Raw genomic sequence first — 15,869 nt, forward strand, 5'->3', positions numbered from 1 at the left:
CAAATTTCCATTTCAATACGAAGAAACTCATTGTATTGCTCATAATGCGATCTTTCATATTGATCACTTTGCTGAACTTTGGGGTCCACTTCTACAAGGAAAACTGTAGTTCTGATGCGAAATCACAGTCGCAAAGACATTGAAAGATTAATATCTACAATGCAGGAGTTTGATATCATGAGATTTTATGGACTACCTTCAAAGATTGACAAAATTCTCGATTCTATTATGCAAAAAGCTTCAAGTAATCCAAAAGCCAAGAAGCTATTGACTAATACAGGTTTATGGATAAGTTCTGGAGATGTGCTAGAAAAAGATCTTGCTGTAAAGTTCTTTAATTACTACCAAAATGACGGGAAACATATTTTGGCAAATTTCTATGGATGCACGGAAACTACCGGTGATTGCTGCTATTTCGTTATGAAATCACTAGAGCAGGTCCAAGGATTGACAAGAATTCCACTTGGAATTCCAATTTTCGGTACCTATATATACATTCTTGATGAAGACAATGATCCAGTCGAAAAGAATCAAACAGGTGAAATCCATATAGTAGGTCCATTACTGGCAGCAGCTTACATTGATGACTCGAAGGATACTGTCTATAAACATAACAGATACAGCTTGCTTCCAGCACAGTGGAATATGTTTAATACTGAAGACTACGGAGCAATCATCAATGAATTATTATATTTTGATGGAAAGAAGAAGATCAAAGTTCGGTATGATGATCATGACATCAACTACTTAGAGATCGAGAAGTTCATCAAAGAGTTAGACTATGTCGATAACGCTATTGTAATTCCTACAAAAGAAAAACTTGTTGCCTTCATAATACTTGAGAGAATTCAAGCCAGAATTTCCATTAGCATGATTAACAATGATTTAAGTAATGAGCTTCCAGAGTACGCAATACCAGACGTCGTATTACTTCATCGATTTCCATTACTAGACGATGGTCAAATTGACAAAGACGCATTGATTAAAAATTATAATGAAACAAACGATCCGAACATACAAGCACATGATAATCTGAACATTGATCTTCATGGAATTCCAGAGAACAAAAAGGAAATGGCCCAAAAGGTATTCACAATTATTGGAAATAATATTGGACGTGATTTTATTGGAACCATAAAACCTTCCACAAATTTCTTCAATATCGGCGGTTGTTCCTTAAATGCTGTATCAACGATTTATGAACTCTATCGCACCGGATACAGTATCAGTGCTATTGACTTCTTAACAGCAAAAGATTTCAATGAAATTCTTAATAAGATTGAACCTGTTGCACGGCATAGCTGTGTACGAGAAGATTATGGATTTGGAAAAAATGACAATTGGAAAATATCAATTGTAAGGTATGATAATTTAGAGGATTGCTTAAACTGCTTATTAGAATGCTATACCAAGAAGCACGTCCTAGTAAAACTTGATCCGAATATGACAGCTGACAGTCTTCGACGGTTCATTGAATCAAATTGGGTATGTTTTGTGGACAGACGATTGAGTTTCAAAGTTGTGGATAAGGAACTGGATAAAACTATTGCAGTTGCACTCAACATTGAACTAGAAGAAGAATTTTACATGAATTTTGATGAATTTAAAGAGTTTGAGCCACTTTTGGACTTTCAGAAATTTGTCGAAGAGACCTATGTGTAAGGAAAAACAGTCAATTGTCCATAAGTAAATCCTTAATTTATTTTTTATTTCAGCAAAGAGGATTACAGAAATAACGCTTATTTAACCAACTATTTCATGGGAACATCTATGGACGTATCACCTTCTGATAATGTTAGGCTGATTTATCTCATGGAGAGTCATCTTATCAACCTTATGAACGATAGCTCCTTCACCGGAATCTATTCAAATGGTGCATGTCCATTAAATCGACAAATCTGTGAATTGATTTTAGACTATAGAGTAATTGAAAAATATCCAGCAAATCGATATGTTGATAAAAATAATAATCGACCATTCGAAAATGCTCCTGACGACATCGTCCAATATTTACAAGTTTATGAACCTAAAAAAAGATAAATAAAAAGTCTGTTTTGGTTATGAATAATTCAACTGTCGTGTTTTTGAAGTGGTTTGCAAAAATGAGTGAGAAGTCATTAAAACTGACTATATATAGTGATTTTCGATGACATAGGTCAGTAAACTTGCAAATTGTATTTAAATGACTTTCTAACTAAATGTTTGTATGATTTATGGTGTCCTTTAGCTTTGGCCTTGTTAGGTTTTATCAGAAGCCATCTGTGGCCATTGCTAACCTCAAAAGATGATAATTTTTTTATAGAAAACTTTCAAGTTCTCGTAAATTATGCTGCAAATAAAATCCATAAATGCATTTATAATTGAACAAAAATTGCGTTCATAATGACATAAAAAGGAATTATTAATAAATGTCATTGTCATGTTTGTACACATAGTGAGAGCATGTTTATATACTAACCACTATTCACACACCTTAATTGATAAGAAATGTAGCAATAATCATTAATTGAATCGGAAAAATACATAAATAAATAAAATAGAAAAATTGAAACTTGAAAAGTTCCTCAGAATTTCTTATCGCACTTAACAAGTCGCCTCTAATTAAGCTACAACCAATTTTTTTTCATATTTCTTCTTCATAACCATTATACAATAACCATGTCGCCGTAAATCATATGGCTTTCAAGTTGTCGCGCCAAAAAAAAGTCGTTCGATTTGTTGCAAAAAAAAAAAAAGAATCGATAAGGAAAATGTCCATGAGTAGGTGGGAAAAAATGTAGGTGAGGCTCTTGATATATTGTTCCTTATCAGACTACAAAGTGGTACTGAAAAAATTTTGGAAGTTTGAGCGATATGTCGATTGTCACATTTGAGATAAACTCAAAACTAGGTTGCACCTGATAAGATTGGAGGAGGAATCAGTCATGGATTAGAAGTATGAAATTAAATTGGGATTACGTTTTATTGAACGTTGATAACGCTTTTTTAAAGAAGAAAGATTTGTGGTTGTGAAGCCTCGACTTGTTGCTAGTTCAAAATGTTCTTCCTTAAGATTCTCACATTCTACCTATATGAAGTCAAGAGTTTAATCCTTGTGATTTGTTATACATTATTTCGGGTTGCTAAGGAATGTTTGCTGAGTTCCAAACCTTCAAAACTCCCCACTTATCTCATCTTATCAGCCTAACCTTTATATATTCAAGTGGAGTGGTAAAACCTTAACATCATTTCCGATTCCCCCCATGGTATATCAACAGTCAAAAAGAATCTAATTCTTATCCTAGACTACTTCAATAAAATAGGCCAAAAAATTAAATACACAATTTTGTTCAAGTAGAAGCTTAAGATAACAAGCACGCAATAAAACTATTGGCAGTGTCTACAAATCATCGTCACATAACAAATTTTATGAATTGCTTATCTTTCATTTTCAGGCGGTACTGAATCATCGGTTAAATAGCAGAGTTGATTCGATGGTAAAGGATGGACTACTTGTTGAGATAAGAAGCTTTTATGACGAATATGTTAAAAACCGGTAAGTCAAAGTAATCACGTGCTATTAAAACATGGAATTATTTAACGATTGTGTTAATGCTATTTTTAAATTGCTTCTCATTACCTACAATAATGATCGATTGACATTCTTATCGTTTATCATAAAGTTGTAATTAACGTCATTTTTTTCATTGGGAATTTAATTTTATTCTCAATGAAAGATTGTTGCCTGTGCCTCGGAATGGGAAAAAAGAGTCCAAATACCTGAAGATTGCTGAATATTAATTAAAGGGAAAGAATTTAATGCATTTTACACGGTTTGTTTTGCTACTCATTCAGTAAATAGAATTAATGAAGTCTCATCATTGATTGATGACATTTTTACAACCTGTTCTAAGCTTAAATGAATTTTAATGTCCATTCCTCCTAAGGATACTAATAAATTATTAATAATCAAAGATCAAAAACGGAAGAGTGTCAAAGAGACGACATTAAACATTTCATTGCTGTCCAAAGGTATATACAGCATGTAATCTCCGTAATCATTGATAATCGGAACCGATAAAAAAATGGAATAAAATTGCATACCATCACGACGTTACATTAATTCTGCAATGTTCCATAAAATGCGCATAAATTTACTATTATAATAATATTGAAACTATTTAATCATTGATAATAATGACTTGATAATAAAACTACATTGTACATTGTATACGTTTATTGTAAAATTTTACCCTACATTCTCTATTCTACATTGTGCATTCATATTGCGCAAATTGTGCACATTTTATTCTTCTTTTTCCATTCTTCGATGGAATTTCATAAACTCTACTTGACGTCATTACAACAATTTTTTTGATAAATGACAACGCACACAATCGTTTATAGTGTTTTTGTGGTCGAGTTGCAGTGGCTACTTTGGAAAATTCGATACAAGGCGCACTGATCGATTGGAAAATTATATCTAGAAGGGTCGTCAACAATAATTTTTCTGGGGATTGCCTCCTTAAAACGTAGAAACGACTAATTGATTGGACAAACCGTCGTACCATCACCTCCTATAAACTAGTCAAAATACAAAAGAATGCATAAATAAATATAGATGGCCGATGAATAAGTAGATACAAAAAAAAAGACACAGAGAAAGAGAAATGAGAATGTAGAATGAAAGGAAAGGCAATGCACTTCCGAGAAGTTTGTTCTTTCGATCGTTATGTGACTATGTTGTTGAGGTACAACATCCATCAACAATGAACTTCCATTCATTTTTTATACATTCCTTATTTACAAAAAAAAAGCACTCCACAACTTACAATATCGTCGTGCGCCCGTCAATCATCGTCCATTGTTGCCAACATTTTTCAGAAAACGGAATGAAAACATCGATAAAGAACTTAAATTTATTTTCATTTTAACATTGCATTTTTACTTTGAAGACATGACGCGATGGTCTGGACTTAGAATGACTTTTTGGATAGAATGGGTTGTCTAGTCGATCTGTATGTCTGCATTTCTGTTGAAATTCCATGCGCTTTACACAAAAATAAATCAATTATTAAATTTTAAACTTTCAGTTCCTCAACTAATTTTGTTTTCATTTTCGTCTATTCCACAGCGACGCTGATTACGAGGAAGGTATATTGCAAACAATCGGTTTCAAAGAATTCATACCATACCTGGAAAAGTACGATAAGAATCACGATGACTTAATCAATAAATACGTAGAAGCACCTGAAACGTTGCCAGAACCTGATGGATATAAATCACTTCTCAATTGTCTGGATGAATTAAAATTGGTAACACAAAGATATTCAAAGAAGCAAATTAAATGGATCAGGAATAGATTTCTTGGCAGTGAAGTTCGTGAAGTTCCAAAAGTTTATCCACTTGACACATCTGACGTAAGTAAATGGAAGGAAATCGTCTATCAACCAGCTGAGGAAACGATTTTGTCCTACATTGCTGATGAGCCAATAAAATTAGAAGCACTGGAAAAGGTAAAGAGACTTGGCGATGGACTCAACGAGGAAACATCCCACTACTGTGAAGTATGTGATAGAATTTTCATTGGTGATTTTCAATGGCAACTTCATATAAAGTCAAACAATCATAAGCGTCGTAAGAATGCTCGACAAAATAAAATGGAAAAGAACAAGACGGAAAGTGAGGAAGTTGTTGAACAAAAAAGTTGACGTGCTGTTGCTTAAAAGACATTTGATTCTTCAATTTCTTTCTTTTGTTTATTAAGGTTGAACTCTTTTTTTTCGGTAGATTTTCATTTTTTTAGTCACTGTTAAGTCTACATAAACATTTTACAATAAATAATGCATTCATCATCTTCATTATCTTATTATTTGTCATTGATTCTCTGTTAGTTTTATTCTGTTCTTTAACTACTTGTGACTTGTTTTTATTGAAAGAACTGATTGTAGATTATTCAAATGATAGACATGATCTATTACTTGATTGCTTATTTATGCTTGTGCTGTTAACAAATTAACAATTGAGGCTATGACTGAATAATTAAAAACTGAAGAAAACAGCCAAAATCACAAATTTAAGTCTGTTGATTTCCATTAGCAAATTTTACACATTGTATAGTATAAATGAATGGATTTATTGTGAATGAAAGAAACCAATAAAAGTATATTTATTCCAAAATTGGACAGTGATTTCCTTTAATTCATTCTTTTACTACATTTCCTTCTTTTTTTCAGCAGAGCTCATTAATTAATTTCACGAATTTCGTTTCACTTTTAATACACGTGTGACGCATGGCACCTCCGTCATCAAACCAACTTTGAATAATGCTGATTGAAGTCCAAAACGAGCAAAATAATACGTCAAAATAACCTTAGCACATAAATGTGGGTAAAGTCATTAAGCACATTGTAGTAATCTGTTTTGTTATTTAATATAAATAAAATTACGAGCTGATTAAATAAATTATCAGAAAAATGCAATGCTATAAATAGCCATGGAAGTTATCGTATATACTTTCTATTGAAGACTCACGCTGAGAATAAATAATTCGAGTGCTTAATTGTTATCATCAGTGTCTATGCTAACGTCATTAATATATTCCTTACAATGTATTTGTTTACATGATTTTGCGGAATTTAATCAACCTTCCCAAGTTGGTCAACTCATCTTTGTTATGTTTCAGATTCCATACCTCAAACTCCCCTTACGTGTATGATAAAATCACCGGAAATACCACAATCAATTCTTTCTTCAAAGTTTATCGACAAGCAATTATATTTTTTTATACATAATTAAGTTAATTGGATAAATATTAGGTGGGTCTTATTAATTACAAGTAAAATGCAACAACATCGTTCAATATCATTTTTTTTATATAACTTGTGTTTCATATTTGTATACCTTACATTCATGTTATTGCAATTTTCCTCTCATCGATCTGGTTTTCATTATTATCTTTTATCTAGGTATTTATGTTTGAAGAGAAAATTTCACAGATTGAAGTTGATTGATACTCACTTTTACATCAGCAATTTAATTTGGCTGTAATTGATTTGATCTGGTAATGCAGTTAACTTCTTCTTTAGTCTCCTAATGTTATATTAATTCATTAGGTTCAGATTCACTGGATCATGAAATATTTTATGAATGAATGGAATGAACTATAGTATTTTACTCCTAGAACTTGATCAGTTCAATCAACTTCAATCAACAGCCTCATTTTCTCACCATAATCAACAATAAATATATTCATATAATTAGTTCTCAATAAGGTAGTATAATTAATTTATATGTAAATATATATATAGATTTTTCATTGTATAACTTTTCTCATCTTCATCGTAAATGCTCAAAAAAGTAATAGCAACAGCATAAGATAAACACTAGTCTAATAAAGGGTTGGATAGTGTATAGGGACAACTATAATTATTTTAAATTTATTTTCTCTCAAGAAATATTGTCAATATTTTCCTCTTTCGTTTCACTTGTTTTCAGCACAAAAGTCTTCATTCTTAAAATACTTTTTTTTTTTGTTGTTTACTCTTTTTACTATCTCTTCCTTTTCTTCTATCGCTGTGGATGGAAGGAAGAAGAGGAAGAAGAATAATCCTTGTTTAAATAACTAGAGATATATATTTATTTATGTATGTATATATATATATAATATTTCTCAAAAGGAATACTTGTTAATCCACTTATTGTCATAAATAGTTTCCATTTCCATTTCACATTTGTATTTATATCCTTGTAAAAATTTTGATTTGGATTTGATAAAAATGAATTTTTATGGCAGTTTGTTCCTTAAATTATTTGAATATATCCAAAAATTAAGGTTTGTACCACTTTGTTCTGCAAACTTAATCTTTGAACCTAAAATCTGTCAAAATTTTTGCAAGGATTCCCAACCAGTCCCTTTTGATTCTTTTTGCAAAAGTAAATATCAACAATAAAATTATCTAAAGTTCAAGTTGGCAAATGAATTGAATCTTCAAAGCACATCTTCCGTACAATGATAAACTTCCAAAAGTCTTAGCCAATTTTAAAAGATTTAAACATTATTGTCATTGCATCCTTTTTTTGGATTATTTAGATGAAATTTTGAACTTTAGCTTGTCACTCGTTATGTCTGGATAAAGTATTGGGAATTCTTAGAGGATTCAAAAATGCTAATCGAATGCCTTAAATAAGATTCAGTAAATTCATCCAAATATTTAGTAAATTTTGATATGGAATTTTGAGAAATTCAATTTCTGTGCATTTATTGTTGATTTAAAAGTCAATTTGTAGACACAATTAGCTTCCTTAAATCCTCTTTAATTCCCAATTCATGTGCATTCACTTTTGTGTTAAGAAATGGAATGATTTTCTGTTTCAATAAAGTCTTTAGCTCAATGATTCTGTATTCTCTTCTTTATACTTAATTCTTGTCATTAAATTCATTATCGTTTTAAACACTTAGAAATATAATTCATTGAACTTTTAAATTTAAATATTATTATGCTTAATTAATAAAGTTAAAAATAGAATTCTTAAGAAAAACAACTGTTTTAAAATTCGGTAGGATTCATAAACACAACCTTTAAACTGATTTAAACAATAATCATTACTTTTCATACTTTAGACATTGGTATGGATTTAAAAAAAATTGAAATTCTTTCGAGTATTTTAATAATAGCCTCTTCAAGCACTCAACAGGAAGATGACTATAAAGTTTTATAACACTGATAACGAGTGCGATAGAATCTTCTTAAATTGTTTCTTGGATACAGCCTCAAAGTACCTCAATTGTTTTAAACCCACTCCAATACCGGGCAATTTCAAAGAGTGCAATCCGTCAAGTAGATGCTTCTAATCACTTCAGTTTAATTTCATTTCTTTGATTTACAGTCTAGAAATATGTCACATAATTGAAATCGTATTTCCCCACTTCTTACTGTTATTGTTTTTTGTTTTTTATATTTTATTGATATAATTTCAAAGTATTATTAATATTAGCGCCAAGAAAAATGAAAGTAAGTGAGAATAAATAAGCTATCAACAACGAGTATCACATGCACATAATGTACAATTAATATCAATCAATTTAATATTATCATTATTGTAGTTTTTTTTGTTATTATTTTGATGTTATGTGTCATTTCTTGTCTTGATTATTCATATTAAAATGAATGGCATAAGTCTGTTGCACCATAATACAACAAGATTATCTCATAAATATGTCTGATTTAAAATAATTTTGCTTTTTTACTGTTTCTGTGTTTAAAAATAAATATCTCATATCGTTCTCATTTCTAGTATTTGTTGTCAAACGTAAAAGTTACATTCACATTTTCCCTCAATTACTTAATGCTGATTAATTTCTAATTTTTTTTTTTTTTTTGTAATGTGGTGGGGATTAAATTTCATTCATAATTTAATTAATGTCAAATTAGATATGAAATGTTTGTTAATTTAATCTATCGAAATTTAAAATTGATATGGATTTACTCGTCTTCTTGTAAAACTTCTTCAGGATTACTTATAAAACTTGGACAGCACATACCTTCTGAGCCATCAGGGCGGAAACAAAATATTGCCTGTTCAAATTCGGTTGGATCATGTGGAACAATTCCATTGACATCACGTAATTCGGCTGCCGGGAACCAAGCTGGTTCGGAATCCTCGACAATTACTATTCCTAATAAGCGTCCAATAGCCACGCCAGGAATCCACAAAACGGATACTCCTATTAAACAGCAAGCCACAAAAATGCACCAATGTGGCCACTCCTTTTCTTCTGTTAGTCCTAAATCGGGATTCCATACAGGGTAACTTGAGCCATTAGCTGTGAATATAACAAATGATTAAATTATTCTCCTTAAAGTTATGCTGCATGACTTACATAGTAAATTTAAAAATGAAGCGATAAGTATTGTTAACATTGCAATTGGACTAATATATTTCCAGCACAGCATCCAATAAATGTGTGGTCGACTACCCGTCATTAATTCTATATCATCTGCAAATCTTCTCAATCCATAAACATAGCTAACACCGACGCACTGTTTAGAAAGGATTAATATATGAACGATTAACTCCTTTGAATAATTAATAGTCAATTACCTCAAAGAATGCAATAATCAAGAGAGTATAACTGCCTGCAAAACTATCCATCAATTGAAAAATGTAGCTTCCAGCTCCATTTGCAAATGTTATAGATAGAACACCGCACGAGACACAAAGTATCTGTGGAAATTTAAATAAGCATTATCTGTTTTTAAAGGCATAAGGTCCATGACTTACCAGAGTAATTTTATCCTTAGGTAAATTCGGAAATAGCTTCATATCAACTAATGATGATATGACACCCTCCAATGTACCGAATTGTGAATCAATTCCCAATGTAAACAGCATTAGGAAAAACAGTACTGCCCATAACTGTTTGCCAGGGAATTGATTGATTGCTTCCGTGAATATAATAAATGCTAAACCTGTACCAGACGCACTATTTGACAGTTCCGCTTGGAGATCACATTTCTCATTTTTCGTATCATTTCTTTCGACACATGCATCATATGCAGCAGTCGCTTTAAACCCAATTATAGAAAACACAACGACACCGGCAAACCTTATGAAAGTGAAACATTAAGAACAATTAATAACAGTGACTTAAAGGTAATTAAATTTTAGAACTCTTCTATAAATTCTTAATCTGTCTGATATAGTAAATTTATAGGTCTGTTCTGATTATTCAAGTAATGCCATCACAAAAACAAAATTAAGTCTTACATAGAAGTTCCACAGTTTGTGAACGAGACGAGAATCGCATCACGGAAACAATTATTGTTGGCAGGATTATAAGAACCTTTAAAATGTAATGAATATTAATTACCAAGTATTTTTGAAAACAACAAGAATACTTACTGAATGCAATTAAGCCACCAAACGCAAGTCCTGAAAACATTATTAAATAAAACAATGAAAATTGTGTGGAAATTTATTGGATTCGAGAAAATTACCTAGGGAGAAGAAGACTTGCGTTCCTGCTTCAAGCCAAACAACAGGATCCAGTAGAATTTCCCATTTCGGTGTAAATAAATGTGCTATGCCATCTGTTGCACCTTTTAAAGTTATTCCTCGAAAGAAGAATATAATTAGCACGACATAAGGGAAAATTGCTGTTATATAAACGACTTTTCCACTTTCTGTTATTCCTTGAACCATACACAGATAAATCAGTGTCCATGCAACGATTAGTGCTATACCAACTGGGAAATTGAATTTTTCTGGCTCATTCACACTTGGTGATGACATAAGTGTTGATCTATACCAATAATATTGTGTTGGAGATGAATCCTTAGAGAAATGAAATGTATTGTAAATTAATATCTATGGACGTCATCAAAAACTAATTATTATTTTCTTACATTACACTCTTTCTCATAATAATATGTCATATTCGGATTTAAGTGAACTGGACATTCTGACCATGGAAGTGGATTTTCAAAGCTATGAAATAAATAGATGAGACACCAGCCAATAATTGTATTGTAGTACAATGCTACGATGAAAGACACAATTGCGGATGATATTCCAATTCCACCAAGATATGGAGATACTTCATTCCATACTCCAATAGCTCCTTTTCTCAATCTTTGACCGATAGCAAGTTCAAGGAAAAATATTGGTAATCCTTGAATGAATAACATAATCCTGCAAAAAGGGTACGACTCGTTAGTATTTTCATGATAGGATATTTTTTGGGTCGCTGAATCTTTTGTTATGCTCTCATCAACGATGATTCATTGATTTTTAACGAAAGGAAAATAAATTGATCTCAATGAATCGAAGTGTCAGCGATTAACCCCTATAAACGTACCAGTATGGCACTAAAAATGCGCCACCGCCATTTTTTTGAGCTAAGTATGGAAAACGCCAGACGTTACCTATAATCCAATTAAAGGGAAATTGTTCAGACTGTGTTTTATAGTTGTTGACGATAAAAAGAAAATAAACATTACCAAGACCAACAGCATAGCTAGAATATAAAGAAATGAAATAAATTACCATGATTATGAGGCAATAAATTCTTCAATATTTACCCAATTGTTGCCAATATGAACGTCATTTTACTGTCCCAGCTTTCGCGTTCATCGCCTTGTGCTTCATCAGCGATAATATTATCATCTTGTAAAGGTTCAACTGGTGGTTGCAATGGAGCTGATATTGACGGTTGAGGATCTTCAAATATCTCAAGTAATGATGGTGCCTTATTATGATGATTTCTTGACGTAAGCACATCATCTGATATAAATGCCTGATTTGTTGCTCCATAAAGGGTTCTTCCACCTAGACTCTCAGCACGAACTAATTTCTCTTTCAATCGCTGTAATTTTAATGATAATTTGAGTATAATTGAATGTGATGTGAAATGGATAATCGAATTAGACATGAGAATATACCTTCAATTCAAGTTCATCAAGTGTTTTCGTATAATCACGATGACTTCCATTCAAATCTCTACTACTTTGTCTTCTAAATAAATGTGCAGTATTTGCCATAATTATCTACTGTTATTATATACGGAGGGTGATATATATATTCTTATAATATCTACTAATTACGTCTCAAATGTGTGCGATTGAATAATTGGATTTTGTCACAAACTTGTTACTAATATTTTATTTGTGTAGCATTTGCAAATTGCATGCAATGAAAAATTGATTACATTTGGTGCACAGAATGAAACAGAATAAAAGAAAGAAAACACAAAAAAAAAGATATTTTATTCACATTAATTAGATTACAAGACACTGTAATTGACGTATCAAAAGTGACACATTAAATTAAATGCCGTAAAAAATTAGAAATCAAACGGTTGCAAATTAGATAAATCTGTGGGTGATTAAGAAAATAATAGGATAAATTATGTGCAAATAAACACCTTTTGTGCCTTGACCTTTCCTTTTATCAAAAAGAAATTCCGAACAGTTAATCTGCCATCATCAGAGAAAATCGTAGGTTCTATGTGACACAGATCGATAATTTTCTCTTTTTTTCGCTTTGAATCAACACTTTTTGCCTGATAATTTCAACTCTTCTTAATCTAATGAATTTTATAAATGAATTATTCCACTTTCTTATTGTCACTTTTATGTATATCTGATGATGCCAAAAAAATTACATAATAACACTGCAGTGTAGAGAAAAGTGAGATCAAAATAATTCTGAATAGAATGTAATCATCCTCTGTGAATGTCCTTTTTTGCCTTTGTGAGATATTCAAGCGTGATGAAGTGAGAAACTAACAAAAATCACTAAATACTAATGCCTTAAACAATTCAAAAAACTAATTTTAACAATTTTTTGCATTAGATTTGTGAATATAAAATTAAATTATTATTCTTCTTTATTAGGCAAAAGAACTTTTCTTTAGACACAACTAAAGTAATGAAAAATATACTATGATACTCATTGCGCAGGTTCGACACAACGTGAAAGACAATTTCCTTAATGTTTCATACACATTGTTCCTAATCATCATGATAAGACAACTTTTATTACAGCTTTTGTTGATCATCTACCTAACATTAAAAAATATATCTTGAATTCATCAACAAAATCACTTAATTCTTTAGACATGCTGAATGAATTCATCAAATTTTCGTACGAATCCTTTTCATGTATTCGCAACGCATTATAATAGAAGAACATGCACGTGATTGAAATATCATATTGATATAGGATGTCACAAATCCGTTCAATATACTCTGATGGATGCTTATAATTGTAAACTCCTTTGAATTCCAAATTCGATACTGGATTCCAATTCGTCTTAATTGATTCTTGCTGAAGAATCTTGTAGATATGTGGAAGTACGTCATATCTCTCTCTGATTTCGGTTCTGTGAATGGTAAAATTTTAATATGAATGATAATGACATATTTATTAACTTACATTGCTCTTTTAATTCTCATTGATTGATCTTGGATCATAACTAGCAGTTCTTCAAGTAAATCTTCTTTTGCAACGATTGGAAACTCACAAGACGGGCCGCTATATATATAAAATTATTAGTATTTCAATTTGATAACATATTGAGTATGTAATTACCTGTCCAAAATATTATATCGAACTACATTATTAAATAATTTTTTAGCTAACTTCCTCTGATCTTCAATAAACTTCACGAATTCGGTATTAAAATCAAGAATTTCGCCCATCACATTTCCTGCGGTAGATACTAGTTGTTGTCTTGCCATTTCTTCGAACATTTGACGAGTAGACTGTTCTGATTCCATTGTGTTAATTAATTTGTTTCTAATTTACTTATTTTTACTTAAATTTATAAAAATAACAAAAATCACATTGACTATCAACAAATAAATTTATAAAAATATTCCAATGCTACTTTAATTTTCCAAAGCTTGCTTAAATTGAATGTAACAGCTTCTCTTATGAATTAAACTATATTTAGAATTGTTCAAATAAATGATTTTCTATTTTATTAGACTTGAAACGTGCTTTAATTAAGAGAAAACTTTATGTTTTGCACAAAAATTCAACTCAAAAGCCAACAATCTGTGTCAATGAATGTCCATGAAAAAACGGTTGCTGACAATCCCCTGGATCCCCCTGTTTTGCTGAAAGGGCATTAATACGTGTATATAAATATAAATTTTTAAAATTATAATGAAATTACTGTATTTCTCATTATTTGTGTCGTTAATTGACTTTATTAATTCAGTAGAATTAACGTTCGAACTGCCGGATAATGATAAACAATGTTATTATCAGGATATAGAGAAGAATAGAACTGCAATCCTCGAATATCAAGTTGGTATCGAATTTTCTTCAGAAAATTCCCGTTGATGACGAGGAATTAGGCAATAAATCAATTTTTTCGTCTAATTATAGGTAATTACTGGTGGACAATATGACGTAGATGTGGAACTTTTGTCACCGACTAAGGAAATTCTTTATAAACAGATAAAAAGTCAGTTCGACAGTCATCAATTTACAGCCACAGTAAGTTGTATCGATAACTTCCAGTCATGTAATTTCTTATCAATTACATTGTCTTTTTTAGCAAAGTGGAGTCTATTCAGCGTGCTTTAGCAATGAATTTTCTACTTTTTCACACAAACTAGTTTATATGGATTTCAGCTTATCTGATTCCGAAAATCCTCTACCGGTAAGTCTATTGATTATCCTCCGATTATCCATAAGATTAATAATTTCATTGACGTTTATAGGGAACAGAGGAACATGCAACTGTGTTGACTCAAATGGAATCTACAGCTCAAGAAATTCATAAGAGTCTCAATGCAATTCTGGATTATCAGACACATCACAGACTGCGGGAAGCTCAAGGTAGAAAACGAGCAGAAGATCTCAATGAACGCGTTTTATGGTTTAGTATAATAGAAACATCTGCAATTCTTGTAATTGCCATTACTACCGTAATCGTATTAAGGTCGTTCTTTACTGAAAAGAAACCTGGTCATGTGCATTCAAATATACGCTATCAAGGATTCAAATGAGATGTGCTTAAAGTAATTTTCGTCTATTGATCTTTCCTCCATTACAAAAAATATAGTATATCCACTTAAAAATTTTACCTTCATGAGAACTTGCTTTTCTGGAATATGGCAAAATTGCAAACACGATTATTTTTTGTGTTATAAACTTTGTTCTTTACTTTGTAATCTATTAATAAAGAAAAGATTGGAAAATGAAATCCTAGAAAGTCTTGATAAATATTGATTTATGGTTGCTAACTTTTTAAAACTATACAAATTATTCAATTTTATAAAAGCTGTTGTATGATTTTTGAACACTGAAAATATAATTTGTAGGTCTCGAATAAAAACATTTGTAAGGTTTTCAAATAAAACATTTGTATGATT

At 31.1% G+C, this 15,869-nt stretch overlaps 3 protein-coding genes across 3 annotated transcripts in view; 2 read left to right on the forward strand and 1 right to left on the reverse strand.

Moving 5' to 3' along the window:
• The window catches only part of LOC139087727 (tRNA dimethylallyltransferase), a 78,773-nt gene extending 72,614 nt beyond the window's left edge, over positions 1–6,159 (forward strand). Inside the window, exons 7-8 of the mRNA XM_070636623.1 lie at positions 3,435–3,535; positions 5,114–6,159. Coding sequence (XP_070492724.1) covers positions 3,435–3,535; positions 5,114–5,690 — 678 coding nt within the window. The 3' untranslated portion in view covers positions 5,691–6,159. The remainder of the gene's footprint in view (positions 1–3,434; positions 3,536–5,113) is intronic.
• Positions 5,723–14,394, reverse strand: LOC139087726 (sodium-dependent neutral amino acid transporter B(0)AT3). The gene is made up of 15 exons (XM_070636622.1): positions 14,074–14,394; positions 13,918–14,016; positions 12,905–13,864; positions 12,423–12,633; positions 12,063–12,346; positions 11,982–11,998; positions 11,840–11,906; positions 11,388–11,673; positions 10,980–11,316; positions 10,885–10,914; positions 10,750–10,825; positions 10,264–10,588; positions 10,084–10,206; positions 9,863–10,022; positions 5,723–9,805 (listed from the first exon to the last, which is right to left on the reverse strand). The coding sequence occupies exons 4-15, from the start codon at positions 12,519–12,521 to the stop codon at positions 9,465–9,467; spliced, it is 2,145 nt and encodes a 714-aa protein (XP_070492723.1). The 5' UTR covers positions 12,522–12,633; positions 12,905–13,864; positions 13,918–14,016; positions 14,074–14,394; the 3' UTR covers positions 5,723–9,464.
• Positions 14,395–14,598: 204 nt separating this feature from the next.
• p24-1 (transmembrane emp24 domain-containing protein) lies at positions 14,599–15,700 on the forward strand. The gene is made up of 4 exons (XM_070636624.1): positions 14,599–14,796; positions 14,878–14,988; positions 15,050–15,154; positions 15,216–15,700. Exons 1-4 carry the CDS (start codon positions 14,653–14,655, stop codon positions 15,501–15,503), a joined length of 648 nt encoding a protein of 215 aa, XP_070492725.1. The 5' UTR covers positions 14,599–14,652; the 3' UTR covers positions 15,504–15,700.
• The last annotated feature ends 169 nt before the right edge of the window (positions 15,701–15,869 follow it).

The sequence above is a fragment of the Chironomus tepperi genome, unplaced genomic scaffold (genome assembly GCF_022539635.2).
Source record: "Chironomus tepperi strain 1889 unplaced genomic scaffold, CSIRO-AGI_Ctep_v1 contig_137, whole genome shotgun sequence".
NCBI lineage: Eukaryota > Metazoa > Arthropoda > Insecta > Diptera > Chironomidae > Chironomus > Chironomus tepperi.

Coding starts and splice junctions, on each gene's coding strand:
- LOC139087726 (XM_070636622.1), bottom strand. CDS start 12,521: ATGGCAAATACTGCACATTTATTTAGAAGACAAAGTAGTAGAGATTTG. Junction 10,915..10,979: donor GCAAGTCTTCTTCTCCCTAG/GTAATTTTCTCG, acceptor TAATGTTTTCAG/GACTTGCGTTTGGTGGCTTA. Junction 10,023..10,083: donor TGATTATTGCATTCTTTGAG/GTAATTGACTAT, acceptor CTTTCTAAACAG/TGCGTCGGTGTTAGCTATGT.
- p24-1 (XM_070636624.1), top strand. CDS start 14,653: ATGAAATTACTGTATTTCTCATTATTTGTGTCGTTAATTGACTTTATT. Junction 14,797..14,877: donor CTGCAATCCTCGAATATCAA/GTTGGTATCGAA, acceptor GTCTAATTATAG/GTAATTACTGGTGGACAATA. Junction 14,989..15,049: donor GTCATCAATTTACAGCCACA/GTAAGTTGTATC, acceptor TGTCTTTTTTAG/CAAAGTGGAGTCTATTCAGC.